Below are 23,301 nucleotides of genomic sequence, written 5' to 3'. Positions count from 1 at the left end.
GGGGTCAGCTGACACGCTTACAGCCAGTGTGTGTGTGTGTGTGTGGGGGGTTATCAGCAGAGTTTACACATTAAGGGACTATAGGACTGTTAAGGTCTTTCTATTAAAGCAATAATCTATATGTACAAATGGCTGTAGCAGGGATGGAAATAAGGCTGCCGTTGCATAGCAGTTTGATCCAATCCTGGTTTTGCTATGAGTGTAGTAAGCCACATCTGAGCTTGTTACCTGTACACTGTGGCTCATCAAGCTTGTATTAAAACCTGGAATGGGTGCAACTGCTATGCAACAGGAGTCTCATTTCCACCCCCCTGGTAAATTATTCTCTGTCCTGCGGCACTATTTACATTTTGAGACAATACGAGGAGCCCAGAACACACCACTGCGACAGTAAAAATGCAAAGTCCTTCGATATTGGGACGCTTAATTCGAAACACATGTCTGCTGCTCCTCTGGAATACGGGATTAAATGTTAATGTTAATTCGCAGAATGCAGCGTTACTGCCAGAAGACTGTTGAGAAGCGTCTGAACCAGCCCGGGCTCAGTCAGCTAAAAGCTTGCTTTACAGCAACAGCCTGTAGGGCCCCTGCAATGTATTATTCATGAAAGGGCTGAATTGCACGGCTGTGCAGCTTTACCCGCTGCCCGAGTTCATTCAGATTCATTTAGAGCGAAGACATCCAAGCAGATGGGGTATTGACTTTCTCCACTCCAAGCCATTCAAATGCATCAGTTTGATATATGTGTTATTAGCTTTAACTCAACTCAAATCAATACAACTTCATTTAAAGGGTCACTCACACCTTGGGTTTGAGTGTGAGTGTGTGTGTAGATACGTTTCTAGCATTTAAAGTAATTAGGATTGCTTGGGTCCTGCTAACTAATGTCTAATTGCTACAGCTATGATCTTTTATACAGCAGAGTATGAATAACATGCTGTACTGTGACTATGCTTATACAACAGAAAGCCATTGGACACAATAACTGTTTTACATCTTTGCATAACGTAAGAGAGTGCATCCATACCTAATACAGAGCAGACCCGGATAATGACAGGATACAGCCATCTGAAATGACTTTGCATCAGATGAAAAAGACATCACACTAAGGTTAGCTACCGTATGCCGTTTCCTCATTCTGATTTAACTACATATGATATTATATAAAAACACAGGGAGCTACAGGAAATGCAAGCCTGAGCCCTGACCTCCTGCGGAGCGGACAGCATGCTTGTATCGTATAGCACCCTGTACGCTATTCTATATACAATATCAATCAATCAATCAATCTTTATTTTATATAGCGCCTTTCATAGTGGACCACCATCACAAAGCGCTTAACAAAATACAGTGTTTATATATATATATATATATATATATATATATATATATATATATATATATATATATATATATATATATATATATAGAGAGAGAGAGAGAGAGAGAGAGAGAAAGAGAGTGAGAGAGAGAGACTGCCTAGGGCTTGGGCCATGGTTAAATACCTCTTATATTTTTTGATTGTTAGGTGCAGGTCTGCTCTGGGAAAGAGGCCACTGTGTTCCTGGGTAGTGTCTTTATACAGTTTAAATATATATTTTTTAAGAAGCAAGGTTCATCAAAAGCTGGCAACATCTGAGAATTTCTAGGGACCTCTGGCACTTTAAGCTTCAAACGAGCTTCAGCAGCCTTTGCAAGTGTGTTAGTTGGCTAGAAGATCTTTGCTGACTACCCTGAGCTGCCAAGCAGAAGGGGTGTATTTCTGGCAGGCTGGCTGGTATGCGGTTCTGACAAAAACAGCTGATGAACAGTTTTGTTTAACCCTTCGAGGAATAACATCCAGCAGTTTTATCCATTCCTGGTTTTACTATGAGTTTAATAACACAAACACCTGAGCTTGTCACCTACACACTGTGTCTAATCAAGCATGTAACTGTGCAATAGGAGTCTTATTCCCATCTCTGCTGGCTGATTAAAAAAAAAAACATCAATATGTTGCATTTTGACTGTGCTTGCCATTGCAGTCTTTTCAAACTAAAAACCTTGAATGGGACACTTCAAAAAGAGTCGCATTGTGCACATTAATGAGCCATCTGTCGGGCAGCCCTGCTGTAAAACATCTTCAAATTCTGAAGTCGAAAGCTGCTTTTTTTTTTGTTTTGTTTTTTTCTCTCGTGAATCCCAGCGCTGTCCTCAATTAGCCTGTGACTCCTGAAAGGCATGACCTCGTAAACCGAAGACTCTCTCCATGACGTCAGCCCCGTCTGCCTGCCTGCCTGCCTGCCTGCAAAGCTTTGTGTGCTTTCCTCACTCCACGGCAGAACAAGCTCGGGTCATGGGTACTCTCACTCAGCAGAGGGGCAGGACTGAATTGAGTTCCACTGACACAATTTCAAAAAACTGTAGTTTCCATCAGCTCCGACAGCAGACATTTTTCTAACTGTAAAATATCTAAATGCTCAGGTGACATTTGAACCTGCCCTGACAATGGCAATAGTGCTCTGAAAATAAGACATCCATTCCACTCTGTGTAAGCTGTCAATGCTGGTGCCTGCGTGTTAAATAGAATACATAACTGGAAAAGCTGGATCTGGGAGCTGGAGATCAATCATGTGACCGTGTCTCCTGTACCAGCCTCTTCATCACTCAACACCGCCCGCCTCTCTATACTGCATATACAAGTTCATCCGCGGCTGATTGCATGCAGAAACGTGCAGATAAACGAGAAAGAGTTGGATAAGGGTTCTTTTGCATACAGATGCATCACAAACTTGTTCACTTACCTGTACGTCGTAGAGTGCCACAATATTTTCATGCTGAAGTTCCTGCAGAGTAAAGCACAGAAGAGTCAGAACCGTATAGACACATATTTCTACATGCACAGGTACGTATATCCCGGGATAAGGGTCTCCACAAGGGAGTCTTGACAGGTATGTATATTCAAGCTGATATACTGAACAGACCGGGAACCTCTCTCATAAGAATCTGCCACAGGTTTTCTTTTCAGGAGACCCGGTGCTACAGCACTACCGCTGCAGGTGAGAATGTAGCCGCTGAGGTTCCTATCTCACCTTTAATATTTTGATCTCCTTGCCCAGCAGGATCTGGGATTTCGACAGGTTCTTCTTGTTGATGCACTTGACAGCCACCTCCCAGTCTGTCTTCTACAGGAGAGGGGACAAGAAGAAAAAACACAACGAAATGAGCTCCGAGGCACAGGCTGAACCTGAGCTGCAGCGAGGCTGCTTTCAGAGACCTGCAAGAACACCCAGCAGCTTTTAAATGTGAACTCCGTCATTTAGCAAGTGTCCCTGGGACAGGATAATCGGAAGACGAGGGACTGAGTCTAGCTGACTTGGCATGCCCCTGTTCAACGGTTGTATTTATGATCCTTTAATTGCATTCTCAGAGCTTCTTAATGGCAAATGAGAAAAACACTACAAGGAGATTAATATTGATCACTGCCATAAGAATGAGAATAATGGCTATCATATATATATATATATATATATATATATATATATATATATATATATATATATATATATATATATATATATATATATTATATATATATATATGAACAACCTGTGTGTTTCAATCAGAGGGGGGGTTCATATTAGGATGCATACATGTACTGGGACAGCAATGGTTTTTGGAGGGTACTGCACTGTACATGCCACTAACTCAATGTTGCAAAGTACATACACTTTTTTTTAGTATCCTCACTTTTTTGCCTTTTTGAATTAATTTCAAAATTTCCAACAGCAGAACTCAATAATAAAAAGAGAATACATACAAAAATAAATCAATATTTGCCCTGCTGGTGCTTTTAGTGTCTGTCCGGAAAGGACTTCACCCCAGAAGCTTGTCATTTCCCTGCTCTGCTTACTGATTCCAATGTAAAGCCACTGCTGCTGGGTATTGTAAAGCTACAGTATACAGAGACCACGTCCAGCCCTGCTAACTGACAGCAGATCAGCCAGCCGGGCAGCAAAGACTTATCCACTAAATCATCTCAATATCTACTGCTGAGGAGATCCCTTTTGCTGCCCTGCTATGGAGCTTAATGCCAGCTACGTGACAGAATGACACACCGCCCACGGTTCTTTCAGCGAGACCCACACATCTTCACACATCACTGAATCCTACCGCTCTCCTTCAGCACCATCACCCTTCACCAAAGTGTAATAAAGCAGAGAAATAGCAGGGTAAAGCATAGGCAAGAATAGCGAGGCAGAGGAAAGCATATTACAAACATGGCAAACTATGGTGAATGCATAGTATATCCATGGGCAAAATCATGACAGTACTGCAAAAATACTGTGGCAAACTTTTACCTAGGGGTCAGGAATTTAATTAGCCACATAAGGCTGGAGAGTTGTCTGTTATGCCACATGTCGATTAGCTGTAAAGCACACACTGCCACCCAGCCACTCTCAGTGTGTCTGCTCTAACCACAAGGCCAGCCTCACTCCTCACGTTAAGACGCTCACACTTTCGAGAAACAGCCGGCAGGATTTCAACAATGAGCTGTCCATCTTCTACAAGGATCTCAAATCTGCACTGTTTCCTTGCACTGGAAATATTCCTATAAATAAACAGCGTGCAGAAGCTGTAGTTATTAATAGCGCATTGTCACATGCTGAGATGCTTCACAATCCCTGACCCTTTCTGTGGTACAGTCACCTGTCCAGAAACACAAAGCATCAGCAGTCACATTATAGATCTACCTCCCATTGCATAGCAGTTTGACCCATTCCTGGTTTTATTATGAGTTTAAAGAGCTGGCTACCTATATACTGTGGCTAATGAAGCTTACAGTAAAACCTGGAATGGGTGAATCTGCTATGCAATAGGAGTCTTATTTCTATATCTGGTCTGTGCTGAGCAGGGATTTGAATCTCCTGATCAGCCCGGGCCCTGTTGCTGTAACAGACTAGTTCATTTCCGAGTAAGGGACCCATTTCAAACAGGGCATGCGTTGATCATTTCAATCCACTCACTCCCCTCCCAGAACTAAACGGCAGGCCAGCCAGACAAACCCTTCTTCCATCTGCTGCTCATGGTCAATGGTAATCAACTGCATACTGCTGCATCTCTACACAGTACTGAGTACACTGTTACAAGTGTGCTTCTCCACAAGCAATGCTCCCCTTCCTTCCACAGTACATCTGACCTGCTTCCACCAGCACACTATAGGGTCTGTATAGATAGCACTGTGCAGCTTTAAAACAATATACAGTACCTCTGAAAACCTAGAAGTGTATTTCCCTATACATGCAAGACTGTTGTTAAGGGATGCCAGAAACGGTCCAGAACAAAACAATAGAGCATGCTATGTAATCCTCTAGGGAAGTGATTGAATGGACACCCCGGGTCTAGAAGGAGGGAGGCAGGCTACGAACTGGAGCGCCAACAAGGTCTTGCTTCTTGTCAGGAAACGCCACAAAGCAAACATAAATAGAGCTCAGCACACACACACACTAGCGAGACACTGCAGGGTTAGTGTGAAGAATTCATTTGTGAATGGTAGGACGCGTCTCACCCAGCTTACTCTCCATCTGACCACTGAAAAATCCGACACAGCAGCCATAGCGTTTAATAACATGTAAATACAAACACGCTGTATTTTTTTACCTTTTTATGTCGCCCTTTGAAAACCACCGCAAAGGCTCCGTGACCCACTAAATCCTTTCTGCTGTATTCGAAATCTCCGACACCTTCCATTCTTTTATGAAAAAAAATAAAAACTAAAAAAATCTAAAATAAAAACAACAACACTTCCACCGGAGTTAATTTTATTATTCAGAATAATAAATCAGAACGATCAAATTTGCAATTTTTTTTCCAGCTCGTCTTGCATCTTCTTGTCCCTCCTCGCCGCCTGTGTCAAAAAACTAAATGTGATTTCATTCGGTATTGACGCCAACAAAAAAAATATATATATATGTATATATTACTGACACTCCAAAATATGAAGGTTTGTTTTTGCGGGGTTTTTTTTTAAGAATGGGCACGTCTTCATCTGCCGCACAACATGTTCTCAAACCAGTACAGAAGAGACTGGTTTTTATTCGGTTTGGCACATTGCACCGCATAATGACAGCACATGCATAACATGCCAGTTTGCACTGTTCCCGAGTGACATTTCTGACCGGCTAACAAAAATACAAAAGCGCATATTCAGAATCACTCCAGCAAAGCCACTGTCTGTGGAACATCGCACCTTGAGCATGCTCGTCTCGGGATTATTATTATTAATAATAATAATATTAGAACGCTCACAGCTTAATCGCAACAATAGAAAACCGTGCGATTACAGGACTGACGTCACAATTGCATATATACTCCCGTTCTCGGTCGAATGGACAGGACGTTACAGACAGGTCTCTCTTCACGTAACGTGGTGGCTGTCAAGATTGGATTTCACCTGCGACAACAAAAGCCCAGCAGTCTTCAGACGGACAGTCCTGCTATGGATACCCTGCTCTTGAGAAGCTGTCCTCGGTTTCTGTTCATCACAGGCGAGTCAAGCTGTCTCTTCCAGCGCCTCATTTCAATAACACGGCTGGGAATAAATAACACAGTTTATTATAATGCCGGTCCGCCTTTAAGGGTCGGCTCGCTACCTTGCAAATCTAACATTCACAGTTCCTGCCTTTGTTTTTGTTTTGTTAAACATTTTAACAGACGGAGCCCCTGCCCCTGTCCTCTGCACAATAAAGAGACTCCTCTTCCGCAGGGACACTTTGATATACTGCGTGCGCTTCCGCAGACCACTCCTACCCCTCCGCGAAAAAACACAGTCCCTGCCTTATTTGCCACGATATATTGTAATGCATTGTTTTGTAGCATATATTAAGAAACACCTGTCAGTCCTTAAATATATACAGATAAAAAGTATACTTTCTTTTCTATTAATAACCGCGAGCGCTGCACGGACAGCTTTCCACCATGATGTAGCGATCCGCTAACAACGTAAAGTAGCAAGGTGTATTCACCAAGCTTTACGCAACATTTACACGGTGGCAGTCCATTGAAGAAGACAGGAGATGCGTATAAAAACTTGCGTGAGGGTTGCATTGAAGGGGATTTAGGCTTGAAATGCATTGCCCTCAGTGCTGTAGTGATCTTGTGTAAACTACTTTACCAGCGGTATTTGTGTTTCTATTCTGTCGTATTAAGGTCGTGGGTTGCCTTTGTTTCGGCATGTAGACGAGCGTGTCGTTTCAACGTGTTATTCAATAACGTTTTGGTTTTGTTGGTAACGTGCTCGACCTAACGGAACACTCACACCAGTCAAGATGTGGAGAATTCGCTCCTGAGCTTTGCAAAGACTTTAAACAAACGCAGGGTAGACGTGTAAAACTCGTGGTTTCTCTCTCTTTCCTCCCCCCAAAAAAACAGCCCTACAAGACAGTACCTGCGCTGATAGATACTTCCAAAAAATAAAATTAAAGAGGTCCCCCTTCCCTTATATAGCTCCCACCTAAAACGGGATCGAGAGTTGAAATATTTATCTTGATAGATTTTTGAAAATAGATTTTTGGGAGTGACTTTAGATTAAACAGACTGAAGTCACATATTCCCACTGGTATGCAATAATATTTCAACACACCCAAAATGTAATATCTGTAAAGGCAAAACTTTAATCTGCATACCCCAGAGAGGGACAACACTTCAAAAAAGAGAGGAGCAGACAAGGACCTGTTATGTTTTTATTTAATACAATAAGCTCCATTTACAGTTTTGTTTCTTCCGCCCGAGGTCTCCATCTCCATAGAGCTACCGGCACCAGGACAAAAACCACAAGCACAACAGAAGCTGCAACTCCCATCAAACCATAACCGAGGGGCTGGGAAACTGTGGAGACAAGGCAGGAGGAAGAAGAGTCAGCCTTCAGAACTCATCTGCTGCAAGGAGAGCAGACACAGGAGCTACTGCATCTCATCCTTACTGTCGCTTTCAAAATCCCAGCTCTCTAAAGCACGGGCATCTGGGGCAGTCAGGATCACGGCTCCACTGGAAGCCACTGCAGTCTGCTTTGAAGGAGCAGCTTCCTCTCTCATCATTTGCAGGGGCGAGTCCCTGAGGGTCCCTGGGAGGAAGACAGGACAAACTGCAGTGAGGATTCTGGGAAATAGGAGTTCTGCTTCATAAAGCCATCAGTAAGTCTTCTACAGAAGAGCTCTTAAAGATCAAAAGGATACTTTGGAACAAAAGTGATTAGCTTCACTTTTCTGGAAGTGAAGTTTGAGCTATAAAAAATTAAAAACCAGTGGTGCAGCAATTTGTGTCCCTTACTTGGTTTAGGGCAGTTGGCATCACAGGACCCCAAAGCAGAAGGATAGCACACAGCTGCACTACAGTGTACGTACACCTAAAGATAAAAAACAAAGAGCTACTGATGTAAAAGGTCACCCCCACCCCCCCCCGTTAGTCAATTATGTTTAATAAGTGTTAGGTCTGGGTCCAATGGTGCAATACACAAGCAAAGATAAGGTGGCTTGTGTACATAGTTCCTATACCCTGATGCACACTCAAATCAGGTGTTGATTGAAGAGGGCTTGGATCTGTTTATGCTTCCAGAAGGCAGCATGTCACATGAACACAATTTAAAAAGGACACAGCCATCTACAAAACAGGAGGTAATTTCACAGTTTTATATCCCAGCACTTCCAAAAATCAACCAGGATCTAAAGCCCTACCATTTCCTTCAAGGCCCGTCGCGAGAGAGGATTCACAAAGGTGAACATCTTGAGCACGAACCGCTTGTAGTGCGTGGGGTTCGGTAGTCTGGAGGTGGCAGCATCAACAGGAACCAAACTGGTCAGGTAGTTGTCATCTCTGTATGGGCACCTGGGGGGTGTGGGGGAGGGGAGAGAGAGAGTCAAACAGACTTGTTTATTACCAATAAAAATGGCTTGGCTGTTTAGTTAAGTTACCCATCAACCAGAAGGTTCCACTGGGGCTTGCCAAGAGGGCTGGGGGTGGAAGTAGCCCAGCAGTCATCCAGAGTCAGGACAATGTTGGTGTCCGTCCTCTCCAAGATGCGAACCTCAACATACACAGGCTCCCGGAGGGCATAAGTGATGGGGTAGTCAAGAGAGGTGTAGTAGGAGCCGTAAGATTGTTCTGTGGCACACAAGACAGATGCAGCATGAATGCAACAATTGCACTTTCTATAACCACTGCATATAAACCTTATCAGAATGGTTTGTTTACATTGGCAAGTGTAACATGGCGTATTACTGCAGCATGCTATGCATATTAAAAGCCATTAGGGGCAACATACCTCTCGCAATTCGGAGTTCCACACGGAGAGGTCCTTGTGCCACTACTGGAGGGGGAGGAGCAATGGTATAGACCACAGCCTGCAGAGGAACAGATTTGTTCCCTGCATAGCGGCACTGCAACAGCAGCCTATAGGAAGAGATGCTCATTGGTGGATCACAGAAGGAGCAGAATATAGCAGAGAAGGGAGCTGCTTTTGTTAACCCACTTACGTGTAAGTGCTGTCCCTTGTGATGGAGCCCCCGGGCCCAGTCCTCACATCAATAGAGGCAGACATGAGATTTTCATACACCACATCAGAGCCGTCACGCTGAAACGGGTTGAATGATATTTACATTTAGATGGTTTACCGAACCTACATGAACTGCTCCGTACCAGTTTAGAATTAGGGGCTACAAAATCACAACACCAAATAGAAAGAGGTCCTCGGTCACGAGCCACTCACCTTCATAGTGGTGCCACAGGCACTGACTGGGAATTTGAACATTGTGAAGGCAGAGGAGGTGCGGACAGGGTTGCATGGTGGACTTCTACCCCCAAGCATACTGACCGAATCCAGACTCAGCTGGGGTTTGGTAGCATTCCTGGACACCACAACCACAACCTGGCCATCTCTGGTGCACTGGACAGTCACTGAAGGGGAATGAAGGGCATCATTGGGTTTTTATCACTGTATTTATAGTCCCATCAACTCCTCATTACACAATACCAAGTGAACTAATCCAAGACAGACATCTAGGGCCATTATTCCAGACAGCTTTTTCATTAGAGCAGTTAGTCATCGTAGGTTAGCCGTGCCGATCTAGAAATTGTAAATTGGCTGGTACAGCTACACAAATCTCAGGGTCATGCAATGCTAGTGAATCCAGTACTCACCGCTGTTTGAGTAATAGCATGCTATCAGTCCATTCCTATCAAAGCAGCAGCCAGTCTCTGTACAAGCAGTTTCATTCATGGAACGATCACCACAGGAAAGCTTCTCGTTCTCAGCAACTTGGCAGTCTCTGGGATTACTGCCTAGAGAACAAGTATATTTATTGTCACCTTGCAGAACTAGAAGCATGCTTCATAAAAATCCATCAGCATTACTAAAACATGACAGGTCTATTACATGCATTATCAAGGTGGGCTGATTCTTTCAACAGAGAGTTTGCAGGTTGCAGTATCTATAGGAGATCCCAGGTCCTGCCTTTGGTTTCAGCTCAAGTTCAGAGCATGCATGTTACTTAATCCAGCACAGGACAAAGGCATGGTCAATGCAAATTGAAAGCAATGGGGTTCAAAAGCTTCAGAATAGCAGAATCAAGCAGTAAAGGTTACAAAATCTTACAGAAAAGCCTCCAAGCAGGTTAAAAAAATGATACAGACCTGGAGCTATGCATCTCATGCTAATGCGGTCTTTGTTAATGCTTCCTTGCACGGTTACCCCACTAACGTCAACATTCTGAACGTGGTACCCGCCCTATGGGATAAACGTTAGCGACAATGTTTACAGAGATACCAGAAGGACAGTGTGCAGCAAATGTCTTCCATAAGGACAATGTAAACGAGTTCTGCAATGTCGCGTACTTACCACAACCTGGATATAGCAGGCAGTGCGCATTACTCGCAAGACTATAGACCCATCCAAATCTCTGAAGGCAGAATATCCACAGGAATAGAGGACCGAGACATCGACCATCTGGTTTGTTTGATCTGATGAAAGCAGTGCGGGAGAAGCCTATAGTGAATCTCGGTCCGTTTGCAGATTAGAAGAATTATTACCGACATGCATCAGGAACGTCTGCCGAGCTGTGCAGAAAGCTTATTGAACCCGCGTTACAGGACTGCTCGTCACCCATTATAGTTTGACTTACTGCTCTTAGAAATGGTTGAAGGGAATGCTCGGGGCTTGTTGCATATTAATTAGTGACCAAATGGCTACTTACCCGGTACCTGGAATCTCAAGGACAATCCGGCAGACTGTACCGCGGAGACTCTCAAATCCATGTATCGATCACCGCAAACAACCGTAGCCTGATAGCCCTGCGCGGCCAAGGACAAAGCCATGCCGCTCAGCAGCAACCACAACCCCGTCCAGAAGGCAGCAGCATTGCCAGACTTCTCCATTGTGTATTCCTCCGAAAGAAACTGAGGAGAAACGGCGCGCTAACACGTTTTATACTCGCTCTATAAGGCGACTTCATTGATTAATTCATAACCGCGGTTTAAAACAATAATAATAATAATACAAATAAACTCACCTGGTTCATTGTCAATTGAACAACAGACAAATACGTTGCTTAATTGAACCAATTAAACCTCTCGCCAGTCCCTGAAGTAGTTAATGATTTCATTTTAGCTGTTAAACCTGGAGTGGAGCGCACCGCTGAAACACGCCCAGGTCTCTGCACTGTTCTCAATGAGTATTCTTCAGAACGCAGCTGAGCTCTGAAAGGAGTCGAGGTGGAAGCGGGGCAGGCTGCCTGGCTACCCTCGCCCTTGCTCGAAAACCCACCACCCTCAGCCTCAAAGTTTTCAAACCACTTCTCTATTCAAGAACAGGACCGGCATTCCTATTAAATATATATTTTTTAAAAAAAATACAGTGGCGCCCCTCTATAACGACCACCAAATAATAGAGTGGTCTTAATACAGCCCTACCCCTGGGGATTCCTTATAGAGCAGCTTTCTCAGAACCCTTGAGCACCCGGTAAAGAATCATTGGTGCATTGTCGTTTAAGGGTAATTATTGAATTACCCTGAACATGCAATGTAATTAAAAGAGCTGTCGCTAATGCTGCATAGTGGACCTGCTACACTGGCATAGGGCACCATAGTAACTCAATGCATTACCTATGTGTGTTAGTGTGGGTCTCTTACATGACTTCAGTATCAGTCAATACACTGGACAAGCCCTGCAAGACCGAGCTGGCCTACACCCCTGTGTAACTCTTATATGTTACTGATATGAAGTGGTGCTCTGAAGTATTGTCAATCTAGCAAAGACAGACATGTGTGCTGTTCCTCAGAACCTGTATGCTAACACATAAATAGACAGAATAGACAGCGAATAGACCCTTGAATAGACAACAAAGTCCAACCAGGCTGGAAATGTATATTGAAATGTTTCCTGACGTGTATCAGGCTTGTAATAAACAGGACAGGGCAGATCTCTGCTCTCTCAGCTGGCCCCAGGTGGAATATCACTGAGGGGTTTCAGGGAATCATGGAACCTAAATTACACTAGAAGAGAAAGTTCCTGGGTGTTTTGTATAGAACCACATGGCTCCATTAGAACCATTCCATCCAATGGAACTCCTAATACTAGATTCTATTCAGAACCATTTAATTATTGCTCTATAGAACCCTCTGCTGTTCTGCATATAAGAATGATCTCCTAAATCAACCATAAGGTCCCTTATGCATGGAGAAACACAAGCATCTTATCATTGACAAAAGAAATAGAGTCACAGTGTCAGGTTTCCAAGCTGGTTCAGAATAAAGAAACTTAAAGACGACAATAATGTTCTAGACTCCTTGTGATATGATGACGTGAGAAATACATTATCTAAATGAATAATTTAATTTTAATACATGTAAATTCAACGTCCCTTTTTCATGGACAATCGATTAGAATACAATATTAGAAAAATGTGTTGCATCTACTTTTTTAAGGGAGATGAGTGAGATATATTCATATTGAGCCGTGCATTTCATGGTAATGCAGTCTATTTACTCAAAAACTGTCCGTGATTAGTTATCCACAGGTGCTCTTAATCAATAAAACCCATCTGTGTTGTGCCTTAGCTCTTGAATGCAAACAAACCCACGCATAACCTCTATTACACTCTTTGGAATTGCATGTACTGTGTTTGGGTTTATTTGAATTATTTAATCAAAAAACATTCAATACCAACATAATTTGTGAATATCACTGTCGTTGCAATTTCACATTTTGAAAATAAGAAACAAAGAACTAGGTGTAACGACCCCCCCCCCCCCCCCCCCCCCCCCCCACACACACACACACACACATTCACACTACAAACCTCCATCACTCAAGCGGTCGCTAATCGCAGTTCATCGACCTTTCTTCAAATACATTATGAAATACACCATGTTTTAAAAAGTCCCTATGTTCAGACTTGTAGGACTCGTTCGATTACAAGCGGACAGTTCGTTTAGTGTTGTGTAGTTGGATTAACAGTTGTATTCAGTTCAAATATACTCCCATCTGAACAATTTTTCACTGAACTATAGTGACGTTTTATTTATTTATTTTTACAGAATTTGAGAATATACTTTACACACGCAAAAACACACGTGTCAAGGAGTAAATATAACACTGCCTAAAATGTGCTTCATGCAGTTCCTGTTGAATTCTTAAACATTTGGTTGTATATCAAAAAAAAGTGATGCAATAACAGTAAAAACGCGTGGCTGTGTGTGAACTCTAGTTTTATATACATATAGATATATGAATAACACAAATATCATTTAGGGGGTTTCAAATTGTCAACATTGCTATTTTATGAATAACACAAATATCATTTAGGGGGTTTCAAATTGTCAACATTGCTATTTTATGAAAAAAAATAACTAGTTGACTTAGCCTATTTGTAAAAACAAAAAAAACAAACAAAAAAAAAAACCTTCAAACCAAAAATTCTGAAACTATTTTCGTTTTTGATTTAGGTTAAATTACTGGCATTCAAATTGTAATTAGCGGCAGAAGCCCAGACTCATTTGTACCTCTTGAAGCTGGATTAGTGTCTCCTCGGTATTCTATAAACCTGCGCGTTAATCTTCAGCTATTGAAAGGCTGTTTATAAACCGTGAATATAACCCATTAGATAGCCGTTACCAGAGCCAATAGTGTCGCTTTAAAGTTTCAATCCGTAACCATGGTGATAACTACATACCTGAATGAAAAATCCATCAGTTAGTTTGATTCCCTGCCTACGTGCAGGAATGCGTATTATTATTATTATTATTATTATTATTATTATTATTATTATTATTATTATTATTATTATTATATGTTCTGACATCACTTTTAAAAGTTTAATAATACACAGAATAAACTATTAACTGTATTACTTTTATTTGTTTATCTGCACAAAAGTGATCATATTTCAAAATGTGAGAATGCAATTTTGTGGTTGTATATTTAAAATAAGCCAACAAAAGTTGCATTAAATTACTTTCAAACGCTCCCAGTGACTCGACAATATATATCAAATGCATTTGTATATCTAATGTATTCGGGTGTTGATTTGTCTAACAAACAATTACAAACAAACAGAAATACTTGGTTTGCGAAAAGCAGACTAATGGTTTCTAATTCGGTTACACGTCATTTAACTGTTTCATTTACTGGATAATATTACACATGCTGTGTGGCGTTTTTGCTATTTCCCTTAGGCATTATCTCAGAAATAACGTGGTTACAGTTTCTGTATGGATTTGCCCTATTGATTTAGTGTAAGTCTCTATAATTATACAAATACATTTGAGAAGAAAGAGGGTGTTTTGTGTATTTGTATGCACCCATGCTATTTTTTGTATATACTATACGTGAAATAAAACAGGCTTGGGTTATAGCAATTTATACGACGATATTGCATGTCCATTCAACATTGCACGCTATTGTGTTTTTAAACGGAATTGAACTGCTAGCGGCTTTTACGTGTATTTGATCATTTTGCTGCATGTATAGTCACGCCATGCAGCATATGTTTAATTACTTTTATAAATACACATACAATATGCAACACATTTACAAGCACCTTTTTCCCCCCTCTGTAAATGGATGTCTAATATGCTACTGTCTGGGAGGATGCGCTTTAGACAAGTTCAGTGCGGCTGGTCTCTGTGGCTTCCTGTCCGAACACGCTTTTTGGGGGAGTCTATAGGTATTAAAACCGGGCTGTCTGAGACGGAACAGCATCCTCAGTCACAAAGACAAGACCAAGCCTGCCGCAAGTCCAGACTGCGCTCTGTTGAATAGCCAATTAGGAGCCCCATTCACATCAAACAGCCACCTCGTCAGAGCTCCAGCATCTTCAGAGAAGGGACGCTTCAAAGCGAAGAGAGGTGTTGGGGTGCGCTATTAACACCCCGGTTTTGAGGAGGGGCGTGAATGGGGGACCAGGGGTTAGTGGGGTGAGGGAGTGTGTTTATAAAGGCAAGGCAGTCAGACACACCGCATCATCACATCATCGGAGCCGACTGGATCTCACGTGAAGGAACACAGCTGCAATTGAAAATGGATCTTCGATTGGATGCTTTGCACTACGGCAGCGGCATGGAGATGTTTCGTCAGCACAACTGGGAATTTCACACTTTAACCCGGGACCAGCAGTCAGAGCAAAACAAAGGTAAGACAGCGTTCTGATTAGAATGCACTTATAATTATTGATAACAATTTGTAAATACAATGCACCCCTTCTATCGAAAACACTATCTATTACAAATTTTACAACTGAGAATTGGTGGTCTTTTGCAATTATGTTCCAAGATAATTTTTAAAACAACGTGTTTATTTGTATTAGACCTTAATAGAAATGTAATAAATGCGTCATATTTGTCATATGTATTAAATCTGAGGCGTGTTGTATTTTATCAGGACAGCACGATAGACTGGGAGGAGGGCAAGCGCCGGGCACACAGAGACGGAGGAAGCGCACCATCTTCAGTCGGGGGCAGCTATCCGACTTGGAGAAGGCTTTCACACTGACCCAGTACCCCGACATTAACCTGAAGGAAGCGCTGGCGACCATCACAGGGCTCCCCGAGTCTAAAATTCAGGTAAATACAGCACTATTCACCCATACAATAAAAATCACTGTGTGTTTAAAATACATTATTATATATACATTTAAACACGAATTTCACACCCGTTAAGCAATTGTTAAGAGCAATGCTTCATTTTCAATTTATACTAACATTTTTTTTTTTTTCCTAACTGTAGGTCTGGTTCCAAAACCGACGCGCTCGGTACTTCAAAAGCAAGAAGCAGGCAGCAGGGACTGGAGGGAAGGAAAGAAAGGTAACGGCACCCGAATACTCCGCTGCTGAGCCAGAGCCAGCGTGCGCCCCGCCTCCGCCCCCCAACCAGCACTCCCCAACCCTGCCCGAGCCCATCTGGGTCACACAGGGCTCCTACTGGGGGTCGGTGAGCCCAGGCCAGTCCGTCCCGGCATCTCCTGCCCAGGACGACCTGGCTGCTGGATCGGTACCCACACAGTTCAGCTCGAACGCACAGCCGGGCTTTTACGACCAGTTCTGGGTTGAAAACAGCTTCTTCTTCCAGCCTGAGCCTAAATTGGAAAACCCAGATCCGGCTTACTGGGACAGTGCCTTCAGCCAGTATGTTGCAAGCCAGAACTATTTAGGGGAGGTAGCAGGGTGCAGTTCCACCATTGCAGCGCCGCAGAGGGGTCAAACTGTGGGCTACGCCAGGGCAGATCAGACTGTGCCCATGCAGCAGCAGATGCAGCAGGAGAAGAACTTCATCCCGCCCACCAACTACCTCTCGGAAGTGCACTACAATGATCTCACTCTGAGTGACTTTGGCTTATTTTAAAGTTATTGATTGTATTTTGACAAGCAAGGACAATGCCAGTTCTCCGAATTGCTCAGGTGGATCTTTATAACTGACCTCTCCGGATTTTTATACACGTTTTATTTGTCTAAGTCAGCACTTGTAGTAAGACAACTCTTCAACTGTACTTCAAAAAGGACAGATATTTTTTATTGTATTTTGTACAAATGGTTTTTTGTTCTACTGATAATACGTGCAAGCCATATTCCTCTTTCTTGACATACAATGTTTAATTAAACCAACGAGCAACTGTTTGATTTTTTTGTTTTCCTTTGATCCCTCACTAGCCCCCTCTGATGCCTGCTCACAGCGGACAGGCAGAGAGGTGGTGTCCCTGGTGCAGCTGCACAGGAGACCCTGAGAATATGCGCAGCATGTAATCTCCAGGGGTTCCCGGGTTGAAGGTGCTGGGGATGATGGTGTAGCTTCCTGCGGACAGCTGGCAGCGTAGATTAACACTCCGCTGTGCCACGTAGGGACCCGAGTCAGACACCTCCCTCTGTCGAACCAGTAGCTCAGCGGTGAGGGGGGTCTTGGGGTCACCGCTCTGCCCAAAAAAACAAAAACAAAATTACAAAAATATCTGAGCGATTCCCTTTTAGAACAGTTTCATCATTTTGCGCCCCGGGGGCAGCATACGGTACAATCCTTAAGAAACTACCGGATCCTCTTCACAATGCTCACACTGTATGTGAGATTTTGCGTTAAAACCGGTTGATTCAGCTGAGCGGATTGCACTGTGATTGCTGTCGCTGCGGCCCATTTAAAAGGTGATTGTCAGGGGGAAGCCCACCTTGTAAACCTGAATTCCGATGGGGTTCATTCCTGGCTCCGGTCTCCTTTTCCCCCTGATGAATTTCTGGAGGAGGCAGACCATGACGGAGCACCCCTCGTCTTCAGCAGCCTCCTGACCTCCTGCAACAAGCAGCAGAGCCACACAGTGAGGGGACCCCGCCCTCGACCCCTTGCACTGTATTTTAAGATTGCACGCCACAGACAGGAAGGCTTGCTCACTCGTCTCTCGGATTGTGATTGGGTGCTGCGGGTTGCTAGGGTACATCAGCAGGTTGTTCCGGCAGCCCCCTGCATTGACCCCTGACACCCACTGACCTTTCACCTCCAGGAGGCTACCTGCATCTGTCAGGGACAAGATTTGTCGACTGAGGATCCAATAAAAAGCTGCTCAACTCTTTGCATTGGGGTGCAAGTGCATATGAGTCATATAGTAACCCTAGCAATATATACTGTTCAGGAAATGCTATCAGATAAAAAAAGGGGGGGGGGGGGGGGGTACCTGTGCTGCCATCACAGTAAAAATCTGGTCCAAGGGTGAGCACAGTGACATTGGCAAATCTCTCGCAGAAATCATCAAACTTCATCCTTTGAAAAAAAAACCCCCCAAAAAACCCAGAAGAATTAGGATTATTTTTATGCTGCAACTCAATGCGGTTCTAATGAGATGCACACAGTACTTGAAGCATGGTACCCACCTAGTGGCTGAATATTAAAATTGCGCTATTTACTTCAAGAGAAATTCTTTTTTTCTTTGCAAGGCAAAATCGCCAATTGTATTCTTTCATTAAAAAAAAAAACAGGGCTATTCAACAGATAATGTTTAACAAAAGAAAAAAAAAAAGAACATTTCTTATGTACTGTATAAAACTTTACCAGAATTCACCATCTTCTTTTTTGGTGAACCCAAAAGACTCCCTGGTCCACAACGGGATCTCATCCCACAGCGGTGAGCTGACAGAGAGGGTAGAAGTGTTATAATCCCGATTATGATTAAGTATCACTGCATTATTAAATGTGTGTGTGTGTGTGCGCTTGTGTGCGTGTGTGTGTGTGTGTGGAGGGTGTGTGCATATGTGTGTGTGCGTGCGTGCATGCTTTACTCATCGCTCCAGTCCCCTGTCCACTCCATGCTCTGTCCACAGCCCCAGGGGTTCAGAATTCGGACCAGGGGCACCCTCCCCCTCGGAGTGGTCAGCTGATGAAACAGAACACAATCTGCTTAGTGCCATCACTGCTCAAAGTAATCAAAACAACACACAAGAAACAGACGGTCATGAGAACCTGACATGTCTAACAGTGAATCCTGATAAAAAGATGGAACCCCAACATTGTAGCAGTCTACCTAATCAATAAGAGATGAAGCCAAGCTCAGTGACTGTCTGATGCAGTACAGTGACATGAGCTTCCTGTCCAGTCCTCACCTTCTTCACCGCTGTGATGCTATAGGCATGTCCTGCAACCAGGCCGTCTTCTCTCCCGCTCTGCTCAGACTCTGTCCGCTGGAAAACAAGTGAAACAAGTGGTGCCGCTCAGGAGACTGCTCTAGCTGCAGTGTGGACTGGACCGACTGAGCATTTCGGACACAGGCTGAACACATCTGGAGAGGCAGTATCAGGCTGCACACCTCTCTCAGCATTTGTTGGATTCTTGGTTGGGCTGAGCCCTGGTGTTCACCGCTTAAGCCATGGCTGTAACTTTTGCCTAATTGAGTTTCACCCCAGAGTCTTTTAATAAGTGTCTGTAGTTATGGATGCATTATTTATTTATTTATTTATTTTCAAATTTCCATTTCCTGGTTTAAGAAGACACACCTGAACCTGTTACCTGTACACTGGGGCTAATCAAGCTCGTAGTAAAACCTGGAATGGGTGCAACTGCTATGCAACTGGAACATTAAATAAGACAGGATTCAATTCTGTTTGAATAGGTGACTATGAAACCGCACACAGAAGTAGCAGCCAGTGACGGGTCTGTTAGCATGTAAAGGCAGGGCGTTCTTGACTGGGGTTTACCCGGCTGGTCCCACAGGCGATGAAGGCTTTCTTCCTGGATGCTGTGGCCAGGTGGCTGTAGAGCTGTTCTAGGTGGCCGGTGAAATCCCTGATGCGGTACATCTCCCCCACCCCTCCGGTCAGGTCAGTGAGCGCGTCCAGCGTCCAGCCGCCCTCAATTGCCCGGTATGAGCCATGCAGCCTGGGGAGCACAGCACCAGAGCTTTACGGCTAGTTTCACAGGCTCCGATTTGCACTGATCGTGGACTGCTCAGTGTTAGGTTAGGTACTCAGCTTGAGTACGAAAGGGCTAATCAGAGGCTGTGAAACCAACCAATACCGTGTTTTCATTTTATCATACCACTAAGACTTCTGACCAGCCAACATAAGCCTTTTATCTCATTTGAGGAACGTTCTGGCCTTATTTTATAGAATACTTTCCTGAACTTCCCTATTGTCCCTATTACTTGGGGTACGACTTTAAAAGTGTCTGCAATAATTGTGTGTGCTGGAAAGGCCTGATTAAATCTGTGCACCACTTACTTGGCGAAGGCTTTCTCCAGCAGGGAAGGCCAGAACTCGTTCCCAGCGGCCGAGCGGGCGTAAATCAGCCTGCCATTGTGGGTCGGGAGGAAGTCATCAACCAGGACCTCCACCCAGCTCCCGAACTGCCAGAACCGGAACCGGAACAGCGCTGTGTAGATCTTCCGTTCCGTGATGGTCTGACCTGGAGGAGCGAGGGACAGCTGTCACCGACACAGCACAGCCTGCAGGGGGCACTGTTACGGTGGCTGAAATAACCCAACAAGGACTCGTTTTATTTGTTTGATTTATTTTGGTGCTTGTGAACCAGTGGAAACTTCCCTAACAGCTCTGATTCCAGACCTGGACAGCCCCTGCCAGTCCCGGGGCTCTCTCGAACTGTGGTGGATTCATACCTAGGAAGTAAGCTGAGGCAACCAATTTAATTAGCTTGTGAGCAGGATTCAAACCTGCACCTCTAGAAGGTGAAAGACAACAGTTAGGTTACTCTTCTAGTCCCTCACCTGGGGGTATGACCTTCTCGATGAGCTTCCTGGAGTGAAGGATGGTGGCCACAGAGGCCCAAAACCAACAGTCCCCCAGCTCCCCCTGGATGATGTCACCCTTACTGACCCCGTCCTCCATGAAACAGGCAGCCGGGTGCAGTTGCTGCAGGAGAGAGGGAGGTGTTAGGGTCCCTGCAGTGTAAATCTAGTAGGGAGAGTTTATGGATTAGTTACATTTTTGGTGCCAAAACTCAAAATGATGTTACCAAATACTTTTTTATTTATTTATTACTATTTAAGCACACTGTACATATTTAATAATAATCTGTAAAATAAAACAGTTGCCTGTCATAGGCTCGTGTCTACACTATTAGAAATAGTATCTTTCCCATGACAAGCTATTGTTGCTTTGAGACTAAAATAATAATAGTCTTCCCCTCCCTGCTGAATGAGAATGTCATACTCCTTCATGCTGTGATTCTCTAAGCCCTCTGCTTACTATTCTTCGCATGTTTTACTCATGCTTCTTTTACAGAGCGTGCCTGTGATGGCTCTTCTGCACTGCGTCACAGTTCAGTGTAACACAGTAAACCTCTGGGAGTCAAGCCAGTGTGATCTGTACCGAAGCTCGAAGCCACTGGATTGCTGGCGGTGGAACCTCTTCATAGGTCAGAGATGCTGGGGCAGGGGGGAAGTCTGGGTCCTTCCAGAGCTCTCCAGGCTGCAGCTCTGACAGCACCTCCTGGTATCGCTTCAGCAGCGCGGAGACACAGAACAGAGACAAGCGTCACTGTAAGAGACTCACTTGAATCACGACAGGACAGACAAAGTGGACTTTGAGGAGGTTTAAAGCAATGGCCTTCCCCCAAATGCTAAAGGGCAAATTAAAGTCTGAAAAACTTCACATTTAGCAGCAAACAATTTACTCATTGACAAAAGAAGATTTTGTCAATGTTCATAAATAAAACAACACATGTAAATTATATATATATAATGACGTTTTTTCAAGCAAACCAGGACTCACAAAAACGACAAACGTCCTTACATACCTAAATAGACAATCTCAGCCAGCTATCCTACCAACCCAGCCACACCCCCATTAACCCTTGACCCCTTACTGCTGAGTTGACCACTTTGTCTTCGCTCAGCTTAAATATTCCCTCGCTCCTCGCCCCTGATTGGCTGTAGAGGTCTGGCTCTCTGTCTCTCTCCCGGCCGTCCACGAGGGCCTGAATGTCTCCTCTGACTTTGTCCCACGTTTTGTCCTTTAACCCCAGCGCCAGGGCCTTCTTATTAGCCTCATTGTGAAGCTCAAAGACTGGGCGAGTCTCCACAGGTACGTGTGGCTGTTTAGAAGAGCCTGCTCCAGCTGCTTGACACGGCTGTGCAAATGGCTCTGGCTTCACTACATGAATCTGTGTGACCGTTGTGTGGCTGCAGGAACAGCTACTCCCCATTGGACTACCAGCAAGCCAGTTCCCTCCTGGATTAGTCTTCAGGACAAAGCCTGAACTTGCAACGACAACAGCTTCTATTCACCAAGATGTTTCACACGCCACTCAATGTAAATAGACTCCAGAATTCGAACCACTTCATGCACAGCGTAACTGTCTTCTCCTCTGGTCTCTTTCAGTTTAATAGACAGTGTTATATAGCCGACACTCTCTTCTGGATTGAGATCGTTGTTCCTATAGTCAATACGATCACTTCTTTGCATACAAATACAAGCTGATGTATGTAACTCCCATGAACAATTACACATAGCAATTCAATTCAATCCGATGCGCTATTGTTTTACCAGCATGGAATCCCTGTCATGCTTGCCTTCCATTTACACACTGTGGGCTATCCATCCAGTCACGTTCCTGTATTCCCTCTACCAGGATACAAACCAGGAATCCCTGTAGTTTTCTTTCACCTCCTGTCCTGCTGACCGTTCTCAGTGCCTTCAGAAATCTAGCGTACAACCCAGCCTGGGCTTACAACACAGATTCCAGCTCCCCAAAGAAAATGCAATGTCTGTTATTTTAACCAGTGCAGGCTCCAGTTGCTTAGGTCCATTCACACACATGCAGAAGTAATGGCCAGTGACAGACCTTTGTGTCCACATCAGACAGGGATCCTCATAGACATCTCAGCAGATCTCATGCTGCTGTGGGTTTGGGTTACAGTTTGAAACTTGAGCCTCTGCAGAAATGAGAACCTTATGTTTACAAGAACTCTGAAGGTTGGTCAATATCAGTGACGCAGAATATAATTAATATTGTGTAGCTAGCGTATTAAATAATATATGAAGCCGACTGAAATAAAAGAGATATAGACAGATAGACTAGATATAATATAGATTATTAATTTCATTTTGCAAAAGACCTTCATTACAAAAAATATTTAGTTTACATAAAAAAATACATTGTGTTACAAATAAATCACAAAATTCACGTTTTAAAATTTTCTGCTAAAGAGTTAAAAATAAACAATAAAAAAACACTATACAAGACATTTTGATAGATTTGATACATAGACTGATAGATTGATAGACAGATAGGATATATACTTTTTTTTGTTTTGCTTTTTAAAATATATACTTTATTTTAACCAATAC

General features: G+C 43.6%; 5 protein-coding genes across 10 annotated transcripts in view; 1 reads left to right on the top strand and 4 right to left on the bottom strand.

Moving 5' to 3' along the window:
* The window catches only part of ulk2 (unc-51 like autophagy activating kinase 2), a 29,641-nt gene extending 23,270 nt beyond the window's left edge, over positions 1-6,371 (bottom strand). For 4 of the 5 annotated variants that reach the window (XM_041241061.1, XM_041241064.1, XM_041241065.1 and 1 more), the window contains exons 1-3: positions 5,641-6,060; positions 3,072-3,164; positions 2,784-2,825 (exon numbers count right to left, since the gene is read on the bottom strand). In XM_041241061.1, coding sequence (XP_041096995.1) covers positions 2,784-2,825; positions 3,072-3,164; positions 5,641-5,730 — 225 coding nt within the window. In that variant the 5' untranslated portion in view covers positions 5,731-6,060. Of the gene's footprint in view, positions 1-2,783; positions 2,826-3,071; positions 3,165-5,640; positions 6,061-6,288 lie in introns of those variants that run through there. The other variant, XM_041241062.1, reaches the window with a different exon arrangement.
* LOC121308640 (zona pellucida sperm-binding protein 4-like) lies at positions 6,150-9,961 on the bottom strand (the record flags this gene model as incomplete). The annotated part of the gene is made up of 8 exons (XM_041241152.1): positions 6,150-7,866; positions 7,961-8,101; positions 8,308-8,383; positions 8,712-8,862; positions 8,949-9,138; positions 9,299-9,426; positions 9,510-9,607; positions 9,743-9,961. Coding segments are annotated over 8 exons (1,125 nt in total), but the record flags the coding sequence as incomplete, so codon positions are not given.
* LOC121308602 (zona pellucida sperm-binding protein 4-like) lies at positions 9,879-11,968 on the bottom strand. Its single transcript, XM_041241077.1, has 4 exons — positions 11,226-11,968; positions 10,871-10,992; positions 10,666-10,759; positions 9,879-10,314 (listed from the first exon to the last, which is right to left on the bottom strand). The coding sequence occupies exons 1-4, from the start codon at positions 11,404-11,406 to the stop codon at positions 10,154-10,156; spliced, it is 558 nt and encodes a 185-aa protein (XP_041097011.1). The 5' UTR covers positions 11,407-11,968; the 3' UTR covers positions 9,879-10,153.
* Positions 11,969-15,447: 3,479 nt separating this feature from the next.
* LOC121308601 (homeobox protein SEBOX-like) lies at positions 15,448-16,868 on the top strand. Its single transcript, XM_041241076.1, has 3 exons — positions 15,448-15,659; positions 15,908-16,089; positions 16,253-16,868. Exons 1-3 carry the CDS (start codon positions 15,548-15,550, stop codon positions 16,865-16,867), a joined length of 909 nt encoding a protein of 302 aa, XP_041097010.1. The 5' UTR covers positions 15,448-15,547; the 3' UTR covers position 16,868.
* Positions 16,869-16,892: 24 nt separating this feature from the next.
* Positions 16,893-22,881, bottom strand: LOC121308598 (calpain-A-like). Of its 2 annotated transcripts, XM_041241067.1 has the most exons (12): positions 21,818-22,881; positions 21,322-21,450; positions 20,718-20,862; positions 20,215-20,398; positions 19,693-19,873; positions 19,102-19,179; positions 18,781-18,875; positions 18,554-18,631; positions 18,180-18,265; positions 17,900-18,022; positions 17,679-17,800; positions 16,893-17,432 (listed from the first exon to the last, which is right to left on the bottom strand). In XM_041241067.1, the coding sequence occupies exons 1-12, from the start codon at positions 22,154-22,156 to the stop codon at positions 17,190-17,192; spliced, it is 1,803 nt and encodes a 600-aa protein (XP_041097001.1). In that variant the 5' UTR covers positions 22,157-22,881; the 3' UTR covers positions 16,893-17,189. The 2 variants fall into 2 exon arrangements, with proteins under 2 accessions (XP_041097001.1, XP_041097000.1); XM_041241066.1 differs by having other exon boundaries at positions 17,679-18,022.
* Between the last annotated feature and the right edge of the window lie 420 nt (positions 22,882-23,301).

Source organism: Polyodon spathula, unplaced genomic scaffold, assembly GCF_017654505.1.
Source record: "Polyodon spathula isolate WHYD16114869_AA unplaced genomic scaffold, ASM1765450v1 scaffolds_764, whole genome shotgun sequence".
Taxonomy (NCBI): domain Eukaryota; kingdom Metazoa; phylum Chordata; class Actinopteri; order Acipenseriformes; family Polyodontidae; genus Polyodon; species Polyodon spathula.
Note: the sequence above shows the minus strand (reverse complement) of the source record. Positions and strands in the feature narration are given on the sequence as shown.